Source organism: Lampetra fluviatilis, chromosome 28 (assembly GCF_964198595.1).
Source record: "Lampetra fluviatilis chromosome 28, kcLamFluv1.1, whole genome shotgun sequence".
Taxonomy (NCBI): Eukaryota; Metazoa; Chordata; class Hyperoartia; order Petromyzontiformes; family Petromyzontidae; genus Lampetra; species Lampetra fluviatilis.
Window position 1 is genome coordinate 1,299,270 of NC_136302.1, and position 20,930 is coordinate 1,320,199.

The following is a 20,930-nucleotide window of genomic DNA, read 5'->3' on the forward strand; positions in this document are numbered from 1 at the left end:
ATTTTTCTCCAGGTCCTTCGGGTTTTTCTTCCTGCTATAAATGTACACGTAATGAGCCACTTCATCGAGCTATTGTTTGTGATGGCCAGGTTGCTTCTGAAAAAGAGTGATATAGCTCAGTGGGGCCTTACTTGGTAAAATAAAAAATAGGTTAAAAAGTTTTAAAGTTTTTTGTTATGAATATGGCTGGCAGAGCACAGAAGCCTATGCAATGGAGGGGAGGGCTGCCACCTGCTGAACGCTACCGCACGTGCACACACACGTTAGCGCTCTGTGCTACGAACCCAGCGGCCCAAGTTTGGGGCGCAGTCGTGTAGCGGTTAGTGCGCCGCACTACGAACCTGGCGACCCGGGTTCGATTCCCGCTCGCGGCCAACACCAGTGACGAATATCTGAACTGGTCCTGGGCATCCCGTAGGTCTACTCGGCCTCAAATGAGTACCCGGTGCAGTGGGTAAACATCGCCACTTGGGAGACAAAGGCACACGGGCGAGGTGCTGACCACCCACCCCTCGTATACTGCGCAGGCCTTCATAGGCGCTCGCTAACAGCACTTGATCCCAACAGTCTGTTAAGGCTACACGAGTGATCTTTGTCTTTGCTCCGCGCAGGCGCGTCGCATCCTGGACATCACGCCGGTCAAGGAGCTCGTGAGCCTCAAGTGGTCGCTGTACGGGCGCCGCTACTTCTGGCTCTGGGCCCTCGTCTACATGTGCTACATTGTCGTCTTCACGCTCTGCTGCATCTACCGGCCGCTCGATCTCCGCGCCGACTACAACGCCTCTTTGGCCACGCTGCAGCCGCCTGGCCTGGGAGACTTCGTCATGGAGCAGCGGCCCCTTGCGGTAGGACCTGGCTCGGGCTCCGGCTCAGACTCGGGCGGTACGACCTGGCTCGGGCTGAGGCTCAGACTTGGGCGGTACGACCTGGCTCGGGCTGAGGCTCAGACTTGGGCAGTACGACCTGGCTCGGGCTGAGGCTCAGACTTGGGTGGTACGACCTGGCTCAGGCTGAGGCTCAGACTTGGGCGGTACGACCTGGCTCGAGCTCCGGCTCAGACTCGGGCGGTACGACCTGGCTCAGGCTGAGGCTCAGACTTGGGTGGTACGATCTGGCTCAGGCTGAGGCTCAGACTCGGGCGGTGTGACCTGGCTCGGGCTGAGGCTCAGACTTGGGCGGTACGGCCTGGCTCGGGCTGAGGCTCAGACTTGGGTGGTACGACCTGGCTCGGGCTGAGGCTCAGACTTGGGCGGTAGGACCTGGCTCGGGCTGAGGCTCAGACTTGAGCGGTAGGACCTGGCTCGGGATGAGGCTCAGACTTGGGTGGTACAAACTGGCTTGGGCTGAGGCTCAGACTTGGGCGGTACGACCTGGCTCGGGCTGAGGCTCAGACTTGGGCGGTAGGACCTGGCTCGGGCTGAGGCTCAGACTTGGGCGGTACGACCTGGCTCGGGCTGAGGCTCAGACTTGGGCGGTACGACCTGGCTCGGGCTGAGGCTCAGACTTGGGCGGTACGACCTGGCTCGGGCTGAGGCTCAGACTCGGGCGGTATGACCTGGCTCGGGCTGAGGCTCAGACTTGGGCGGTACGGCCTGGCTCGGGCTGAGGCTCAGACTTGGGTGGTACGACCTGGCTCGGGCTGAGGCTCAGACTTGGGCGGTAGGACCTGGCTCGGGCTGAGGCTCAGACTTGAGCGGTAGGACCTGGCTCGGGATGAGGCTCAGACTTGGGTGGTACAAACTGGCTCGGGCTGAGGCTCAGACTTGGGCGGTACGACCTGGCTCGGGCTGAGGCTCAGACTTGGGCGGTAGGACCTGGCTCGGGCTGAGGCTCAGACTTGCGCGGTACGACCTGGCTCGGGCTGAGGCTCAGACTTGGGCGGTACGACCTGGCTCGGGCTGAGGCTCAGACTTGGGCGGTACGACCTGGCTCGGGCTGAGGCTCAGACTCGGGCGGTATGACCTGGCTCGGGCTGAGGCTCAGACTTGGGCGGTACGACCTGGCTCGGGCTCCAGCTCGGGTCGTAGGAACTGGCTCGGGCTCGAGCTCTCACAGCGGCGCTTCAGCGATCGTCTCGCTTGTGCACACCACGAGGTGGCCGAGCGACCGGGACGACGGTGACCGTGTTGGAACGCCGAGCCAGCACACGCGATGCCTTTCCCACAACTGGCGGCAACCGGGATGTGCCTGAACAGGAATGGCCCAGGTCCAGCCAACAGGCAGCTGGTCCCGGGTTCGTGTACCCATGCTGCCCTGCCTGCCTGCCCCCCTCCCCTCCTGTTATATTTGAACGTAAAGACGGCTCTTCGTTCGAATTTAATAATAGGTTAATGATTTTCCGCTGTGTGTGTATGAAATACAAACGCAGCCGGGAAGTTGAACCGAGCGACGTCGCAGTGCTCGGCGCGCTCCACGAGCCCCTCGGCACCGTGGCCGGCGACCAAGGGGGGGGACGTCGTAAGCTGCATGTCGAGCGTGCGCCGTTGATCGCCGCGCGTGTGGGGGTGCGCGTGGGGGTGCGCGTGGGGGTGCGCGTGGGGGTGCGCGTGGGGGTGCGCGTGGGGGTGCGCGTGGGGGTGCGCGTGGGGGTGCGCGTGGGGGTGCGCGTGGGGGTGCGCGTGGGGGTGCGCGTGGGGGTGCGTGTCCCGACAGGCATGCTATGACAGCTACGACGACTTCCTGCGCCTATCCGGGGAGATCGTGGTCGTGGTGGGGGCCGTCATGATGCTCGTCTTCGAGGTGAGGCACCGCCTCTTGAACTATCGGCGCGCACGGCGCATGCGGAGGGTGGATCCACGTTCGGAGCGATGAGTTGGACTCCGGGTGTGGGGCGCGGTTCTGCCGTATGTGCCCTTTGAGCGCTCCGTTTGACAAATTTTTTACGTAGGGCCCGGCTCTGCGGCCCTCTTCAGCAAGCCCATCGATCGTCGTCTGAGGTCACGTCGGTCATTACAGTTGGCTTGCCATCGGCAATATCTGAGATGCTTTCACAGGTTCGTGGCTTCATTTCTCCAGTCCACTGCTCAGGAGCTTTTCTCTTAACGCCGGCGATGAATGAATGTGCTGAGCGTGCTGTCGCCTTGCTTGCGTTCTGCTGCTGTATGCAGGCAATTCCGAACCTAGATAACTTGTCTATATTTCCCTCCCACCCAGCCTGCCTCCCTCCCACCGGCGTTCAACTTTCCACAAAACGTTGTATTTTCTGAACGTCCTATGCATTTAAAGCAAGTCTAGAGGTCTCGTGTAGAGGTCCCGTGTATAACAGACATGAGGATAGCGATGTACGTGGTAACCCTCCCGTGTGTGGAAATTCGTGTTTATAGTCCCCGCGTCGGCACAGACTGATGGCGCCATTCCCCGTGACGTCTCGATGTTGTCCGATGCGCAGGTCCAGGACATGATCCGGACCGGAGTGAAGCGCTATTTTGGAAGCACGGTCACTGGAGGTCCCTTCCACATCATCATGTGAGGAGTCACGCCCAGTTGATACGGGACCGCCTCCACGCATGCCCCTGCCTCTCCCTCTCAGCTCTCTCCACTCCCCTCTCATCTCACTCTACGCTCATCCACGCACGCTCTTGCCTCTCCCCTCTCATCTCATTCCACTCCCTTCCGTGGACGCTCCTGCCTTTCCCCTCTCATCTCACTCTACTCTCCTCCACGCACTCTCCTGCCTCTCCCCTCTCATCTCACTCCACTCTCCTCCACGCACTCTCCTGCCTCTCCCCTCTCATCTCACTCCACTCCCTTCCACGCACGCTCCTGCCTCTCCCCTCTAATCTCACTCCACTCCCTTCCACGCACTCTCCTGCTTCTCCCCTCTCATCTCACTCCACTCCCCTCTCATCTCACTCCCTGATCCAGCACCCAAGGCTATATGTGGAGTCCCCCATCTCCTCCCCTCGGTGTGGTAGTTCTGCGTCCTCCTCTCCCTCCCCCTCCTCACACGAGTGGTGTTCTCTCCGTGGCTCTTCTCCACTGGTCACGTTCTCAACATATCGCTTGAATAATGTCTCATTTTGTCTAGACACCCCTTTAAATTCACTTCGTATTTACCATGAGTACTTTTTGTACATGCAGGGCCCGTTTTGTCGGATTCACTGCTGGATGAGGCCCTCCCCTCGTGCCATGCGGCTTGCCGATAGTCTTCATTATTTCCCCTGCGTGATCCGTGGGATTATCCAGGATGCCTCTTGGCAGCCACGTGGTCTAAAACACTGCAGGGGCGGGGGGAGGGGACCTACCAACTTAGCATTGAGTTGTTTGGCCAATAGCAGTTACATTGTACGTGTGGTTCTTGTCTAGCTACGAGAGGAAGCCCATGCAGAATGGATGGAGAAGTCACAAACTCCCCACAGAATGGAGCCCCAGTCGGGAATCGAACCCAGGGGCCCTTCTTGGTGCGTGGTTTTAGTGTTGCCACTGCGCCAACACCCTGCCGCCCGACGATCAGACCGATGCCAACCTGGTAGCACATCACTCCAAATGTGTTTCACGTGAATCGGTTCACGTGAACCGGTTCACGTGAACCGGTTCACGTGATCCGGTCGCGTGAACTGGTCACCTGCGCTCACCAGCAGTCGAGCAACCCTCGTGAGCGGCGCGACGCAGAGAGCGAGAGGAGAGATAGAGGCCTTCATCCAGCAGCGGATTGACAGTGGGTTGGGGGGTTGTTGTGGGTCTCCACGGGTGCACTGGCGGCGGTGGTGCAGGATCTGCTACTCGTGCCTGGTAATGCTGTTGCTGGTGATGCGCCTCACCGACACGCACGGCGAATACGTGCCCATGGCCGTGGCGCTCGTGCTCGGCTGGTGCAACACCATGTTCTTCGCCCGCGGCTTCGAGATGCTCGGCCCCTTCACCATCATGATCCAGAAGGTACGGTCCGCCGGCCCAACGCGATGCCGAGGGTCCGCCGGCCCCTCCGTGCGCTGGGCACTCCCCCAACTGCCCCGCGGGCCCCGGTCCGGTCGCGCGGCCCACACGCTCGGTAGATACGCTGAAGAGTGCCAGCGCCACCCTGTTTGCCAGCACGTGGAGAGCGGCAGTGAAGCGGTTAGCGTGCCGTGCTATGTGACCACACCCACGCGACTTTGATTCCCGCTTGGGGAAAACATCGGTGACGAATATCCTAAACCGTCCCGGGCCCCTTCGCTCAGCTTCACTCCATCGTAGGCAGGGTGTGCAAACGTCAGCACTGGGGAGACAAAGGCGGCCGGGCGTGGTGCTGGCCACACCACCCTCTCGTGCGTCGCACCGCCCTTCATAGGTGCTGCTCGCTAAGGGCACTTGCCCCCAACAGCCTGTGTATGCTGAGCGAGAGATATTTGCCCACATATGTCCATAAATTGTGCAGTAAGAATGCCCCGTTCTCATCCACACAGATGCTATTTGGAGATCTGCTGAGGTTCTGCTGGCTCATGCTCATGGTGCTCCTGGGATACGCCTCAGGTAGGCGTGGGTATGGTGGAGATGGGGAGACGCGCGGATCGCCGCTCCTTGGCACGGATGATCGGAGCATCCGGCACAGTTGGTTACACAAAGTATGGGGCCACCCGTCCGGATTTTCGTCTTCATTGAGACAGCAGCTGTCCTGGGACGTTTCACAGCATAGCCACAGCCAGTCGCATTGTACGGCAGTCCCTCGTTAGTCACGAATTTGGCCTTCCGCGATTTTGTCTGTCTGCGAATCGCATCTGGAACTTTGCATGGCTTCATCGAGAGCAAGTGAGAGAGAGAGAAAATAAAATGTGATGAGATAAGGTGATGAGATAAGATGTTTATTTAGAAACTATTTGTATTTACTGTAGTTTATTATAACCAGCTTATTTATGTATTTATTTAAGGGACTTCATTAAAACGATTGGCTTTTCGGAGGCCAATATCCATATCCGTGAAATGCGCTATTCACGAGCATCTCCGGAATGCATCCCTCTCTGCGAATAACGAGGGGGAGAACGCTGTAACAAGAACTCCGACGCCACTCGGGACGACGCGGTGGCGTGTGGTATCTCCCTTCGTCTCCCCATGCTGGTTCCTGGCTACCGGGAGCCCGAATGTCGCACTCAGTCCCTCGGGCGATGAAGTCTCTAGAGTTTTTCGTGGGGATTTCCGGCGGCGCTCGTCCACGTGCACACTCGCGGGCCTCCTTTCGTCACTCCACTGCTGGATGAGGACCCCTCCCCGCACCGTGCGGGGCATGGGGGTGTTGGTCACTTGACCATACTTCTCCACTCCGGTCAGGATTCTATCGTACAAGAGTCACCCGCCTGCAGGGGCTACAGCATTGCCAGAAGGTAGCAGTATGGCAAGTGGGCTGTCGGCGTATTGGCGGGCGCTCTGCTTTGCTCGCAAGCCATAAACAACTTGAGACTCGGCGTTTTTTCCAAAGCGTCCCGAAGCAAGGCCCTGCTGAAAACGGGGCTTGAGGCACAAAGTGCAAGCGGCTTTTTTCCTCGGCAATAATGCGAGCTACGATTTTAATTTCCCCCCGTCACCGATCACTCTGAGACCCAAGCTACACTGCGACACACGTGCCGCTAACGCCGTTCTCCTATCAACCACGGTTGAGGACCCTATTAATCGCTGCTTCATTTATTATGGCCGGTGACCATAAGAGGCCCACCAATTTGACAAGGCCCGTGAATAATGTTTCTCTGTCCACTGCAAGCATCATATTCGATTTTTTATTAAACTATTTTTATTTCAGCAGGTAAGGCCCCACTGAGCTATGTAGCCCTTTTTCAGAAGCGCCTGGCCACAAATGACTGATCATCATGTGGACATTTCTTGCAGCAAAATACTCTAGACGCGTGATGTTGATTCTAAATGTCGAGGCAAAAGCCGGAGGACCCGGAGAAAAATCCACGCGACCAAGGGGAGATAGAGACATGGAAATATATACAGTGGGCGTCAGGGTCGGGATGGAACCAACGATGTCCTGTGTACCAGGCAAGGGAGATAACATCTCACCACCGCGGCGCCACTAGCTGCACAAATCGGGTACTAGAGGGGGGGGGGGGGGGATAATTTCGACCTCCCAACGCCCCGCATTTCCGATGGCAGCGCCACGCTCAGTCACTTTTGCCATTGCGACTGCTTCCACCGAGTGACTGAGGTGTCACCGAGGTGTGAGAGTGTGAATGCGTGGTTGTGTGGTTGCCCACCAAATGTCTTTGAAACTTCTCTTTGGCCCTTAGTCAGGAAAATCCTCGTTGTATGTTGTACGTAGCCAACCGTGCCAATCGGAGGTGCGGGGGAAGGACAACAAACTAACCACAAAGAGTAGTTCTAACGCAGTGAGTTTTCAATGTCTATTATTTAATAGAAGTGCATAGCTCCGGTGGCTTCCTAATATTGAAAGAAGAGCGTTCCAGATCGCTGTAGAAGTGCACCTGAAAGCGCCGTGCAATGCAGTGACCGTCTTCGTTCGACGGCTCACCAAAAGCCACCACCGCTGCGAGGACGATGGAAGTTTGCGTGACAGGAGTTTGCGTTGACCCTCTTTGAACTCTGCATGGCCCATTCCGCTCCCCCCAGCCTTTCACATTTGCTTCCAGCTGCTGAGAAGGGAAGACTTCCTGCACTTCTCTGGCTTCGAGACGGTGCTCTTCACCATGTTCCAGCTCTTCCTGGGCCTGCTGGACATCCCGATCCCGTACGACAAGCAGGTCCCCATCATCATCAAGCTCGTCTACATCTCCTACATGATCTTCGCCTTTCTGCTCATGGTGAACCTGCTCATCGCGATGATGGGCGACACGCATTGGCGCGTGGCGCACGAGCGTGACGAGCTGTGGCGGGCGCAGGTAAGGGGGGCGTCGGTGCCACCAACAGGGGGGCATTGAGTGGGCGGTGTCGAGGTTTGGTGGGCGGGCGGGTGGGCTGGTGAGCCGGGCTGCGTTCAGACGATGCGCAACGCCATGCAGCGAAGCAGCGAATGAGCGAATGATCAAAGCGTAATAGCCCCTACGCACGTGCCGGGCACGTTGATGTGCACCGGATGTGCTCTGCACTCACCGGTTTCTCGTTGAACCAAAAGGGACCCAAACGAACCGTGCCTATGCGGCCTTGCCAAGCTTGCCGTGGGCGAGCCTTGCAACTCTGTCAAATACACGCATCGCCACGTATTCTACCCAACGCTCAGTTACCCCCCCCCCCCCCCGTGTACGCCTGCTGGGAATGTTGCGGTGTGTCGATTCATCTTCATTCTCATGCTCGCGACACACGTGCTGCGAGTCGTGCGCGTAAATATCTGTCGACACAATTTCACGAGTGGCTAATTGTTCGCACGTAATGTCACGAACGGAAATGCCCCAGCGCGTGTTGCATTCGAGCCTCTCACTGTGTTTGCTGCGCACATACTTCCCTAGATATGAGGGGCACTCGGATTTTGAAGAGGAGAGAGCAGAAAAGCAGTGCTGCCCAAGGTGGCCTCCCAGCTGCTATGCTTGTCACGTGAGCTCTCTGCCACAGTGACGAGATGTTAACTACCTCGCCTGGTCTACATGAGGTCGTGGGATTGAGCCCGACCATCATGTCTGCCGTATATTTGGAGTTTGCGTGTCTCTCTCTCTCTCTCTCCTCACGGTTGCGTGGATTTTTCTCCGGGCCCTCCGTGTTTTCCCGCCACATTTAGAATCAACATCACGCGTCTAGAGTATTTGGCTGCTATACATTTCCACGTCATGATAAGCCGTTTCGTTGAGCTATCATTTGTGGCCAGGTCGCTTCGGAAAAAGAGCTACGTAGCTCTGTGAGCTTAACCTGGTAAAATAAAACAAATGTTTTAGATTGCTTGCATTGGGGCCTACAGACTCCTGCGGGCTTGTAGACTCACACGGGGATGAGCAGGAACATGATCATGCAATCTCACATGCACATACACTCACGTATGTTCGCATGCGTGCGTTGTGATATGTTTCTGTGTCTGTGTGTGTTTCTCCATATATCTTCGTACGTCTCCACATATGTCTGCGTTTGTCTCCGCGTGTCTCCGCGTGCGTCCCCGCATGTTTGTTCGTGCCGTGGGGCAGGTGGCCGCCACCACGGTGCTCCTGGAGAGGCGGCTGCCCCGGTGGCTGTGGCCTCGGCTGGGCTACCACGGGGAAGACTTTGGCCTCGACAACAACAAGTGGTACATGAGGTACGTCCCTCGCTTGCAGCGGCGCGGCCGTCCGTGGTTCGCCATCGCTGGCATGTCCGGTAACGGGCTCCATCGCTCGCTTCTCATGTCCAGTAACGGGCTCCATCGCTCGCTCCTCATGTCCAGTAATGGGCTCCATCGCTCGCTCCTCTTTCGCTCGCTCCATTGCTCACTCCTCATGCTCCATCGCTCGCTCCTCACGTCCGGTAAGGGGCTCCATCGCTCGCTCCTCTTTACGTCGTCGTATCGCGGGCGATGTCGGGGGCTGGGTGAGCGTTTTCCACTGCTTCCCTTCCTCCGGATGGTTACGGGCGATCACTTCCTCTTGAGCAGTGTTTCTCAAAACTTTTTAGGCCCACAGATCACTCGGCCAATTTAAATACCCAGCACCCCCCCACCCCATTTTTCACGAACAATTGTCTGTAAATACCGGTAATACAAAATTATTCACCTGACTGCTTTTTGTGTTTAGTTTGTCGTCCTTCCCCCCTGCACCTCCGAATAGCACGTTTGGCTACAGTTCAGCAGTTCAGCATGCATACCATTTTTTTTAAAGCAGCTATTAGGTTTATTTTTAGGACAGGCATTTAGATCTTAGTGTTAGGGTAGTTTAACTAGGGTTAGTTTACCCTAACTTCATTTTTTAAATTATTAAATATCAAGTTACATATGAATTAATGTCTGAAACAAAACGGGTACAATACGCATTGTCGTCATTTGTCCGGATCGACCTTCGTCTGCATCACAGCCACAACGCACCACCTGGAGGACCGTCACGTGCCACCGATAGTTGTGGTGACCACACTCTGAGAACCATAACTCTAGACCTTTGTGTTTCGCTTTAAGGCCTCTCCTCTGTGCTGTCAATCCACCACATCAAGCACACTTGTTGTATTCCACCATCGTTATTGTTCTGATCGTTCCGCTCGTTAGCCTAGGAACGCCTCGCTGAGTCTCGAGACTCTTTCTCGGCAGGGTCCTGCCAAGCCTTCGCAGTCGTAGGGGGCGATTGCTGCTGCTGTGTGTGTGTGTGTGATCCCTATTCAGGAATGGGCAGGTCATCTTTCAGAATTGGGGTGGTTGGCCAGTACCAGTTGTATGTATGTACATTGTTCTTGCGTCGCACTGTACGTAGCCAACCGTGCTAATCGTTTTGGGGAAAGCCACAGGATGCAGAGGAGACCCATGCAGACGAGGGAGAGGACAAACAACTTCCACTCAGAAATGCACTCGAGTTGGGAATTTAACCCATGCTACTTCTTGCTGTGTGGCACAAGTGTTCGCACTGGGCCACCCCTGCTGCCGGATGATGACGGTGGAAATTAAGGCCTTGTCATATTCAGAAATATTAAAAATGCTTCGCCAACCGCCGAAGTCGCGGACTTGCTTCTGCATCGCCATTGAAATGCGGCCGTGCCGACGGTCGCCGTGCCGACGGTCGCCGTGATGATGGTCACCATGCGTGTCCCGCCCCCCCCCTCCTCCTCACCGTCAATCGGCACCCCAGGGTGGAGGACAGCAACGAGAGCACCATGTTCAAGATGAAGAAGTACGCGCGCACCCTCAAGAAGGCCGAGGCCGATGACTGCCCCGTCGTGCGGCCGCCATTGTCCAAACTGCAGGTCGGCCCCGTGCGCCAGTCCGGCCGCGGCTGGCGCATCGTGCGGCGGTCCACCATGGGGGAGACGGGGTGCCCGGCCCGCGAGGCGGTGACCACGGGCCCGGCCTATGACAACGAGGAGGCGGAGATGGTCTACGACGTGTGAGACGACGCGGAGCGCACGCTCGCTCTTCAAATCGGTGTGGTCCGTGCCCGTGCGATCGCTCGCTCGCTCGCTTGCTGTCGATGGCCCGCAGCCGAATTGCCTGCACGCGTCGCGTCCGCCGAAACGAGCGGCAAGCCGTCGCGCAAAAAAACGGATCCCTTGTGGCGACACCAACGAACCCCCACCGGTTAGGCGGGCGGGTCTGCTCGCCAATTTGAAAAGCGACGCGTTTCGAAACGGGTGGAGCTTCACTGGAGAGGTGCGAGGCTCCGCTGTGAAAGTGCGTGGCTCGACGTCCGTGTGGGCTCAACTACTCGCCCGGATGTGGGCAAAACGGCTTGCGGGGAGCGATGATTTCGGTTGAAGCGATCTGGTTGCGCAACCTGATCGCCCGGGCGTGGGGACCTGCCTTCGGGGAGGGGGGGGGGCCCTTTATTACCGGTGTTTAACGGCAATCACGTGCTTTATCCTGAGGCTGTTTTTGACGTACACCTTCGGTCTCCGGGGACGGCGCCGCCGATGGCTAGGGCAGGGCAACTCGCGTTTACGAGAATCGGTCCTGTTTGTTTTACGTCACCGTTGACTGCTTCGAACACACTGGGGGGGAAAAAACACCGGCTAATACTAGTTCGTGCTGGACACGTGGCAATGCCTCGAGCAATACAACGTGGGATTTAAAAAAACCGATGTTTTACTGAAAAGCAAAGGAAAATTTAGCACGTGGACACTCGGCCCGTTGTACCGTTTGTAAGTTCGCGCGCGCCAATCGGGGGCGCATTCGTCGCTCGTGCTCCCCCGCAGACGGCGACCGCCGCTGTCACCGATTCTGAAACCCGCTGTGAGCGGCTGCCGCTTAATGGCCCCTCAGCCAGCTGTGGGTCACTGAGACGCACGTATTTCTGCGCAAGCACGGGGGGCGGCTGGCGGGGGGTTGTTGTGTGCAGGTGTCGCGTATTTTACGTTTGTCGCATTACCTTGTTCATCTGGCCATCTTCGTAGGGCAAAATGGTGAGTAATTAGTCATTATTATAATTATTTTAAATCGCTGCCTCCACCCAAACGGGAGAGCAGAAAGTCGAAGGATTTGTGGGACCATGGTCATGTTTCAGCTGCGCACTTTAACCATAAGCAGTCGCCGCCGAGCCTCGTCTCAGAAGTGCTTGCCAAACTTAGACCCCGGCACGAGAGCTCCTGTTCAATATTATGTCTGACTTATTTTTTTAGGGAGGTTCGTGTTTTTTTTTTTGGGGGGGGGGAGGAGCGCGGGGGGTGCGGCGGTTCGTGAGGCAAAGCCGGGAGGCAATACTTGAGTGATTCCCCCATCCTGTGTGGGCTGCTGTGTCCCTGCAGACACGATCCGCCGGAATCGTCCGTAATGCGCCCATCGTAACTCGCAAGCCGAGCGGGATTTTTGAGCCTGGACAGCGCTTTGATGGGCGACCACCGTGCGCAGCAGCTTGTGGTATAGGCTGCCCTTCCGGAGTGGGTCACAGAGGGGCAATGCAACAAAATACATTGTTGTACTGTACTTCTGTGCCCCACCCCCAACCTGCCTATCCACACCCACGCTAACTGGTTCAGCGTGGCGAACGACGGTCAGACAGCCGCCCGTGACCCGCTCGGTGTGGGGAGGCCCTCATCCAGCGGTTGAGTGATAAAAAAAAGTCTGTACAGGTGCACGACTCGTTTGCCTCGGTTCGGTATTTCGTTGTTTTGAGTTGGTGATTATTTCGAGGTCTGGAAGCCAGCGAGGCAATTGCGGCAACAGCGAAGCCGCAATGTCGAATAAACACTCAGCAGCTCCAGACTTGGAGCCTTGGACTCGTGCTGTTAATAATACTGCGCTTGCCTTCGCTGTCCTGGTACCAGATGTCTGAACTTGAATTGTGCCTCAGATTGTATGTTTTTGCACGCTGCAGAACTGCACGTCAGAGCGAAGGTTCCGAGACCCGTTCGTGATCACTGAAACGCTTAGCTTTATAACATATTCCCGAATACTGTTCCGTGAGAAGTGAAGCGCCAATGGACGATGATCCCATTCGTTTGAAGCTCGCACTGCACGCACACAGCGGTGTTGCACGGTTGGTTTGTTCAACTTTTGGAAGGTGACTTTGTGAGATGTTTCAGATGATTAGGGGTTTTTTGCGCCAGTGGACTGAACCACGTGTCTGCAAATGTTTTGTCCGTGGGGCTGACGTTTCTATGGGGTCCGCGCGGGATACGATTGCAGTTAAGAGGTTGTCCCATCAGTTGAACATGTAGTAGGCTTTCGCAACCAATATTATCCATAACAGAAGTTGTTGAATAGAAAAAGAGGTTTGTGAATGTACATGTGTCATTATACCCGCCACACAGCCAATTAGTAAGGTTTGTCACGTAAACAAAACGTGCCAATTCGTTACTAGTTCAGCACTCTCGTGTGTTGGAGAGTAAACCCACTACAACATCTGCAATTTCAGTACTTAAATGTAAATGAGTAATTTGAAATGTTGTCGTGGGTTTACTTTCCAACACACCGGTGTGCTGTACTAGTAACGAATTGGTCACGTTGTGTTCACGCGATAAACCTTACTAGTTGGCTGTGTAGGGTGGTGGCGGGTTTAATGCCACATTTTATATTTACGCGATCTAACCCAAAACCCTCTTAAGGTTGTCCTATGCTCGCACGAGATGCTGGTTCCTGATGATGTGTGCACTACAAACCAACAAGATTGGGTAACCTAAACACTCCTTTTCACCAAATCCATGGTAATTTGTCAAAATAAATTGTGTTTTTTAGCTCCACATGTACGACGCATGATCATTAAAAGAGTCGCACAAAAATATTTAACAATAAATAGGTGGCAACGCTGTTTTCCACAATCTACCGCCTGGCGTCTTGATTTGCCTGTTGTTGTTAAACATTTCTCCTGTGGTTTCGTGTGGCATGGGTAAACGTGTCCGTCTCGTACACTTCGTGAATACAATTTGCTTTCATAGGGCGCTTTTAAAGTAAAATACGCACAATAACCGGAGAGCCATTGGCCCTCTCAATCTGCCATCCATGGAACTTGGCTGGCCATCGAGCAAAGACGGTCGCTGCGTCGCTCGCTTTTAGGAGCACTTGTGGGGCCGTCTGGAACGCTCTTCCATTCCATATATTGGGAAGCCACTTGAGCTGTGCACTTGTAAACCATGTAGATTGACAAGCTCACTTTAATGAGAACCGCTTTTGTGTTTGTTTTGTTGTTCTTCCCCCGCACCTTCGATTAGCATGGTGGCTAAGTACGGCGCGAAAGAAATTCAACATACAAACATGAATAAGTTGTCTAATTCAAACGTGTTTTTAAATCTTAGTTCAAATATGTCATTGTGCCACATCAGCGTCCCTGATGTGGCTTGAGATAGCGTGCCGGAGGTAGGAAACGTAACCACTTCAGACCTCTGATGATTTTAGATGGTTCCTCGGAGAGACTGAGAATTCAGCGTTCTCAGATATCCAACGGCAGAGTACGGGGTGGTTGGCAGTTCCTGTAAATATAAAAAACGCAAGACGAAGGTGGCAAAAACCTCTGAGTAGTAAGCAGAATGTCATACAATCGTGAATCGAACGAAAATCAATCGCATTTGTTCGGAGAACGACGAGACTCAAGAAATGGATCCGGGTCGTTCTTACGCAGATCAATATCCAGACGGGGGGAGTGCCCTGGCTGTCCGGCACGCGTCAACTGCGTTTTGAACGTCGAGCGGCGCTCATGGTCTGCACCACAGCACACTTCGGTGACGTCCCCGCAGTGTTCTTACTGCTGCATCAACGGAGTTTGCGGGTCTCTTTCTCTCTCCCCCGGTGGTCGCGTGGATTTTTCTCCGGGTCCTCCGGTTTTTATCAACATTTATAATCAACATGGGCTTTTAGTGTATTTGGCTACTACTGTAAATGTCCGCGTAATAAGGAGCTGTCCATAAATGACGTCACGCACCTGGGGGGGGAGGGGGGACATTGTGCGATGTGTGACGAGGGGGGGGGGGGTGAGAAATGTGACGTCACATCAAAATGCGCAACTTTTAATAAATATAGACAACACGTTCTACTTAATTAAATAGACGTTTTAATACATGTTTTCTCCTACAACATCAGAGTGCAGCGGTACAGTAAATACGCACTACAATAACAATAGTTTAAAGCGAATGGAAGCATGTTTTTTTGGGGGGGGGGGGCAGAGCTTTGTGACGTCATATTTGAGTGGGGGGGTCTGACTTTTTGTGACGCCGTGTGACGATGGGGGGGTCAAAAATCGTCCAAAATCGCGTGACGTCATTTATGGACGGCCCCTAAGCCCCTTCGTTGAGCTATCATTTGTGATCAGGCCGCTTCTTGAAAAGAGCCACATAGCTCAGTGGGGCCTGACCTGATAAGGACAGTTTTTGTAAGTGGCTTGGGTGAGACGGCACTAGCAGGGACGTTGGCTGGTAGTCGAGACCGAAGACGGGACCGGCTTCCCCAGGCCTGACGGTGGGGACGCGAATTCCAGGCGACGTGGGTCACGGGACACGGCGAGACGAACGACGGCAAAACAACAAAACGAGCCGTGCAATTTATTCTCGCACGGCGAAACAAATAATTGTCCACTGCTGGATATATTTAGCACCGCGTGAATTATCGTCGACGGTGGGGTGTGTTATGATCCTCCCAGTGTCTGCGCGATGAGTCCTGCGATGGACTGAGCTGTTGTGAGTGTCGAATCGTGTGCTCCGGGGGGGTGAGGGTCGTTATTCCGGGTTTCACTTGGTCGCGGAGACTGCCCTCGTCAAGGTCGCAGCAACGATTTAGCTCGCAGCTGCCGACGCCTCTGGCGGTGGGCATTGTCCATGGATGGCCCCCAGAGGAGGGCAGAGGAGCGACGCTCAACAGCAACGTGCGGAGGCTTCCGGCCGGCAAAAACACCGCGAGTTGGCCCAGCAGCGTGGGGAGCAGGGGTAGGGGGAGAGGGGGGGGCGCACAGGTGGTGCATCTGCCAGGCGTCTCGGGCAGTCAACCCCACGGCACCTGGGTCTGACGCCGCGACCTCCTGCCAGCGGGCGTTCGACACCTAACGTGGACTTAAAAGTGCACACAGTCTGGCACAACCGCCACTTCGTGGCGAATAGCGGCGGCAGTTGTTGTTTTATACTCACTCTGTCTGACCTGAGTGCAGTGTTCGACACTGACGATCACAGTGCACTTTTGCACAGCCTCGAGTCCAAAGACAAAGATCCCACGTGTAGCCTTAACAGACTGTTGGGACAAGTTCTCTTAGCGAGCACCGATGAAGGCCGGTACGGCACACGAGGGGGTGGGGGACTGTGGATCTCTGTGGGTGTCTGTTGGTCTCTGTGCGTGTCTGTGGGTCTCTGTGCGTGTCTGTGGGTCTCTGCGTGTCTGTGGGTCTCTGCGTGTCTGTGGGTCTCTGTGCGTGTCTGTGGGTCTCTGCGTGTCTGTGGGTCTCTGTGCGTGTCTGTGGGTCTCTGTGCGTGTCTGTGGGTCTCTGTGCGTGTCTGTGGGTCTCTGTGCGTGTCTGTGGGTCTCTGCGTGTCTGTGGGTCTCTGCGTGTCTGTGGGTCTCTGCGTGTCTGTGGGTCTCTGTGCGTGTCTGTGGGTCTCTGCGTGTCTGTGGGTCTCTGTGCGTGTCTGTGGGTCTCTGTGCGTGTCTGTGGGTCTCTGTGCGTGTCTGTGGGTCTCTGTGCGTGTCTGTGGGTCTCTTTGCGTGTCTGTGGGTCTCTGTGCGTGTCTGTGGGTCTCTGTGCGTTGTCTGTTGGTCTCTGTGCGTGTCTGTGGGTCTCTGTGCGTTGTCTGTGGGTCTCTGTGCGTGTCTGTGGGTTTCTATAAGTGTCTGTGGGTCTCTGTGCGTTGTCTGTGGGTCTCTGTGCGTGTCTGTGGGTCTCTATGCGTGTCTGTGGGTCTCTGTGCGTGTCTGTGGGTCTCTGGGGGTCTGTGCGTGGCCGCTTTGCAAACGAGGCTCATGACCTATTGAGTTGTCATCACCTGGTTAAACTAAATAAACTCGAAACTTAAACGGCAGCAATTGCTCCGAAATGAAATTGGTTTTGGTGCATTGGCACTGAACCCAAAGTAGTGTCAAAGCCCCGTGGGCCTACATAGCCTGGAGAGGCCTTCATCCAGTAGTGGACTGATGACATCAAGGCTGGCAATAATTTGTATTATTAGAATGTAAAAGGGTTGAACTGAGATGACAAGTATTACAAATAAGAATATGTTTAACCCTTTCTGACAATAAAAGAGGTGTTCAGATGTTCAAACACCAAATATAATTTATTTTGCAAGGAATCAAGTCCGCATTAACCACACGTCCTTGCGGTGAACATGCAAACACACATTCCCTGATAATAGATGGGCCATTGTCTTTGAAACTGATTGGCCTACACCAGCGACGGCCTTCTTCATGGCCCGGCCTCACCAGTGTCGGTAAACCACAGAACGCCAAAAGGAGGACAGTACAGAGACGATGCACGGTGTCACAGAGTAATTATCGGTCCCTAAGATGACAGTTTAACATTCGCGATGCGATGCAGAGACTCCACACTGAACAGCAGGGGGCAGCTGAAGCAAAGTGTTGGTCACGGGTTCTGGCATGAACATTTGGCGAACAGACCCCACCTCGCCTTCAAAATAAATGTGCATGTCCATGTCACCTTTTGAAGATATTAAAACATTTCTCCTGGATAACTTCCTTGAGGCGGAACATCTGGTTTGTAAGTCTCCTCGGCGTCAAATTATCCACACGCACAGCAAACCCCTAACGACGCGCATACAGAAATACCCCGATTGACGTCTGCCCCTTGAACGTCGTTTCGCGAGCACGTCGATACCTTCTTAACACCGCGACCCGATTTGCGTCGCCTCGATAACCCCACACTCACGTCGCCGACAGCGTCGTCGTCGTTCGCTCTCGCTGTCCGTCGCCTTTCAGCCTTCACCACCACTACCACCACCACCCAATTACCCCGCACATCGCTTTGTTTGACGTCCTTTCGATATTTGTCGTCTGACCTTTGAGGAACGCATCGCTGATGTAAACCGGGACATTACCAGGGCTATAAATGGGAAGACATTACTGGGGGGGGGGGGGGCACTCGTCAATGATTGCCTCCACCCAACTCGATCTGGACCGTGCTCTCGGCCTGAGGAGTAGGAGGGGAGGAGCTTCGCTTCGTCTGTGGGTCTCTGTGCGTGTCTATGGGTCTCTGTGCGTGTCTGTGGGTCTCTGTGAGTGTCTGTGGGTCTCTGTGAGTGTCTGTGGGTCTCTGTGCGTGTCTATGGGTCTCTGTGCGTGTCTGTGGGTCTCTGTGAGTGTCTGTGGGTCTCTGTGCGTGTCTATGGGTCTCTGTGCGTGTCTGTGGGTCTCTCCGTTAGTCTAGGGGGTCTATATGCGAGTCAAATTAAAAACAAAGACGAATCCTTTACTTCTTTCCGGAACACCGTCGCAGGGTTCACATTTCCACTCCCGCCGTGGCGTACGGGCCCATTTCCACCACTGGCTATTGCTGTCTATAACTTTCAAATACACAATAGCGTATGCATGCCTACAGTGAACGTCGCACCGAGTCGAACGCAAAATAATAACCGGTTCACGGAAAATGCTGGAGCGGTCCTTGCTGCAGATGCCTTTAATATCCGCTACATCTGGGCCAATATCCTTATCTGGAAAGCAGCCAGCCTTGAAATGCCACAAGACAGCCCTGCTTTATAAAGTTATACAATATGTATGAAGTCAGTACTCGAGAGCGGGAGTGTATGTGGTGCTTAAAGATAGAGTGTGGGGGGGGGGGGGGAGATTGGAAAGCCATTTATAGATCACTCAGTTGGGCAATTTTGATAAATACAAAAAACCTTTCAGCTGCGTCTCACTCCGGATCAGATGGCTTTTAAACACAAACAGAGCCGGGGCCTTCTTCGTTTTCATCGCGTGAGCCGACCTCAGAGTGATGTCTTGAAGATTGCATTTCAGTCTGCAGATGTGCACTGTTACCTGCATTCATTTTGTGCAGCATTTTCAGCGGATGAATGTTGATAAACAGCAACATTGGACGGCGGAAATGCACGAATACGCGGGTCTGACAGGCCCTGGTTTCTTGATTTTAACACCAACCTGGGTAAATGTATCCACCTCACGATGCGTTAGGTGTCTTGAGAGGGGGCCCTTTGTCTCGCTGCCGCGACGTCTGCCTCTGAGGCCGCTGGCAGAACTCCCCCGTCGGCTCTCCGTCGTCCCTTTTTCTCGTCGGTCGTTCGCCCATCGTGGGACTTCGTCTGTGGTTGTCTGTTCTGTGAGAGGCGCACGGGAGGGGAGGGGGGGATTTCTCAACCCTTGAGCAGATGAGTTTTGTGAAGGGGATCATTTGTTAAAACGTACGTACGGTGCGAAAGAAGTTCAACATACGTAGCTGTTCTTCAGCTCTTTAGCGGGCGAGCCGCCTGAGTCACCACTCTACTCGCCATCTGTACTTCCACTGAACGTTGTTGTTGTAACAGAATAAAAAAAGCAGACGATTTACCTCCTTCACACATCTGTCCTTTCACGTTAAAGATAAGTGTTTTTTTACACATTATATCAGCCACACGGCCCACTGCAAATGCAACATTTCAGCAGAATTAAACTCTGGACTGGTTTCGACATCCATTGTCTCATCAGCAGGGCCACGTTTATTTTGACAAATGCTGGTGAACTGCCTGCAGATGTTTCTAGGCAAGGGTCCTCTCTGGGTACTAAGTTTTGTTGTTGGTGGATCGCTCGCGGGCTAGTCCCACGGGGGGTACCCCCCTTGCTAATCCAGTCGGCATTGAGGAGGAGGCCAAATTATTCCTCAAAGGGCAAGAGGAGGGAGGGCCCCTTGGTTGACCCGAAGATGAGTGAGCACAGTGTGCAGCGATGGACTCTAACTCACAACACCGACGCCACGTCTACTGTCGTTATTTTAATAGCTTAACTACATATATATAAAAGGGAAATGTATGCATGTGTGTCTGTTCGAAATGTTTAGCATACTTCCCAACATGCAACAAACTTGAAATTTGGCACGTGGGTAGCTTCCAGACTGTACACAATGCAAAAAGTATAAAAATAGACTTTTGTATTGGGGGGGGGGGGGGGGGGCTCAATAATGGAAAGCATCTTCTTATTTTTACCATATTTAGGTTCTGAGTTCAAATTCCGATTGGGGTGGCTAACGTGCATCTAATTCTTTTGAAGGCAGGAGCAGCGGCGCAAGAGATGAAACTTCGCTGTGGTACAATCAACACAACGCCCACTGCGTGACAGCGCCCGCGGCCACAGTGCCGACTGCCTGCCCTGTGCTAACGCGGTGCCTATGATATGTTAACTCCCTCGCCTGGTGTGCAGGAGGTCGTGGGTTCGATCCCGACCCTGACGCCTGCTGTATATCTGGAGTTTGCGTCTATCTCTCTCATCATCATCACGATGACTATGATATGTTAACTACCTCGCCTGGTATGGAGGAGGTCGTGGGTTCGATCCCGACCCTGACGCCTGCTGCTGTATATTTGGAGTTTGCATCTCTCTTTCTCTCACCATCATCACGGTGGCTAGGAGATGTTAGCTACCTCGCCTGGTACGCAGGAGGTCGTGCGATCGATCTCGACCCTGCCGCCTGCTGTATATTTGGAGTTTGCGTGTCTCTCTCCCCGCTGTCGCGTGGATTTTTCTCTGGGGTCCTCCGTCTTGTCCCTCTTCATTTACAATCAACGTCACGCGTTTCGAGTATTTGGCCCCTATAAATGTCCACACAACGAGCCACTTCGTTGAGCTATCATTTGTTGATTGCCAGGTCGCTTCTGACGAAGAGCTACGCAGCTCAGTGGGCCCTTACCTGGTAATAAAAACAATCGTTTCGGTTTATAGTTGAGGGTGCGACTCGCTCACTCCGCCACATTCCACCGCTCCACCGCCTCTCGGGCACCGGCGCTTTACGCCTCAACAGATTTTTCCAGACGCTACTGAAGAAGAATCCGCCGACGAACACTGA

General features: G+C 54.5%; 1 protein-coding gene across 5 annotated transcripts in view; it reads left to right on the plus strand.

Annotated features, from left to right (window-relative positions):
- Positions 1 to 13,765, plus strand: part of LOC144942689 (transient receptor potential cation channel subfamily V member 5-like) — a 31,874-nt gene extending 18,109 nt beyond the window's left edge. For all 5 annotated transcript variants that reach the window (XM_078869512.1, XM_078869513.1, XM_078869514.1 and 2 more), the window contains 8 exons: positions 612 to 845; positions 2,653 to 2,739; positions 3,389 to 3,465; positions 4,713 to 4,878; positions 5,385 to 5,451; positions 7,540 to 7,808; positions 9,036 to 9,145; positions 10,653 to 13,765. In XM_078869512.1, the coding sequence (XP_078725638.1) occupies positions 612 to 845; positions 2,653 to 2,739; positions 3,389 to 3,465; positions 4,713 to 4,878; positions 5,385 to 5,451; positions 7,540 to 7,808; positions 9,036 to 9,145; positions 10,653 to 10,911 (1,269 nt within the window). In that variant the 3' untranslated portion in view covers positions 10,912 to 13,765. The remainder of the gene's footprint in view (positions 1 to 611; positions 846 to 2,652; positions 2,740 to 3,388; positions 3,466 to 4,712; positions 4,879 to 5,384; positions 5,452 to 7,539; positions 7,809 to 9,035; positions 9,146 to 10,652) is intronic.
- Positions 13,766 to 20,930: the final 7,165 nt, after the last annotated feature.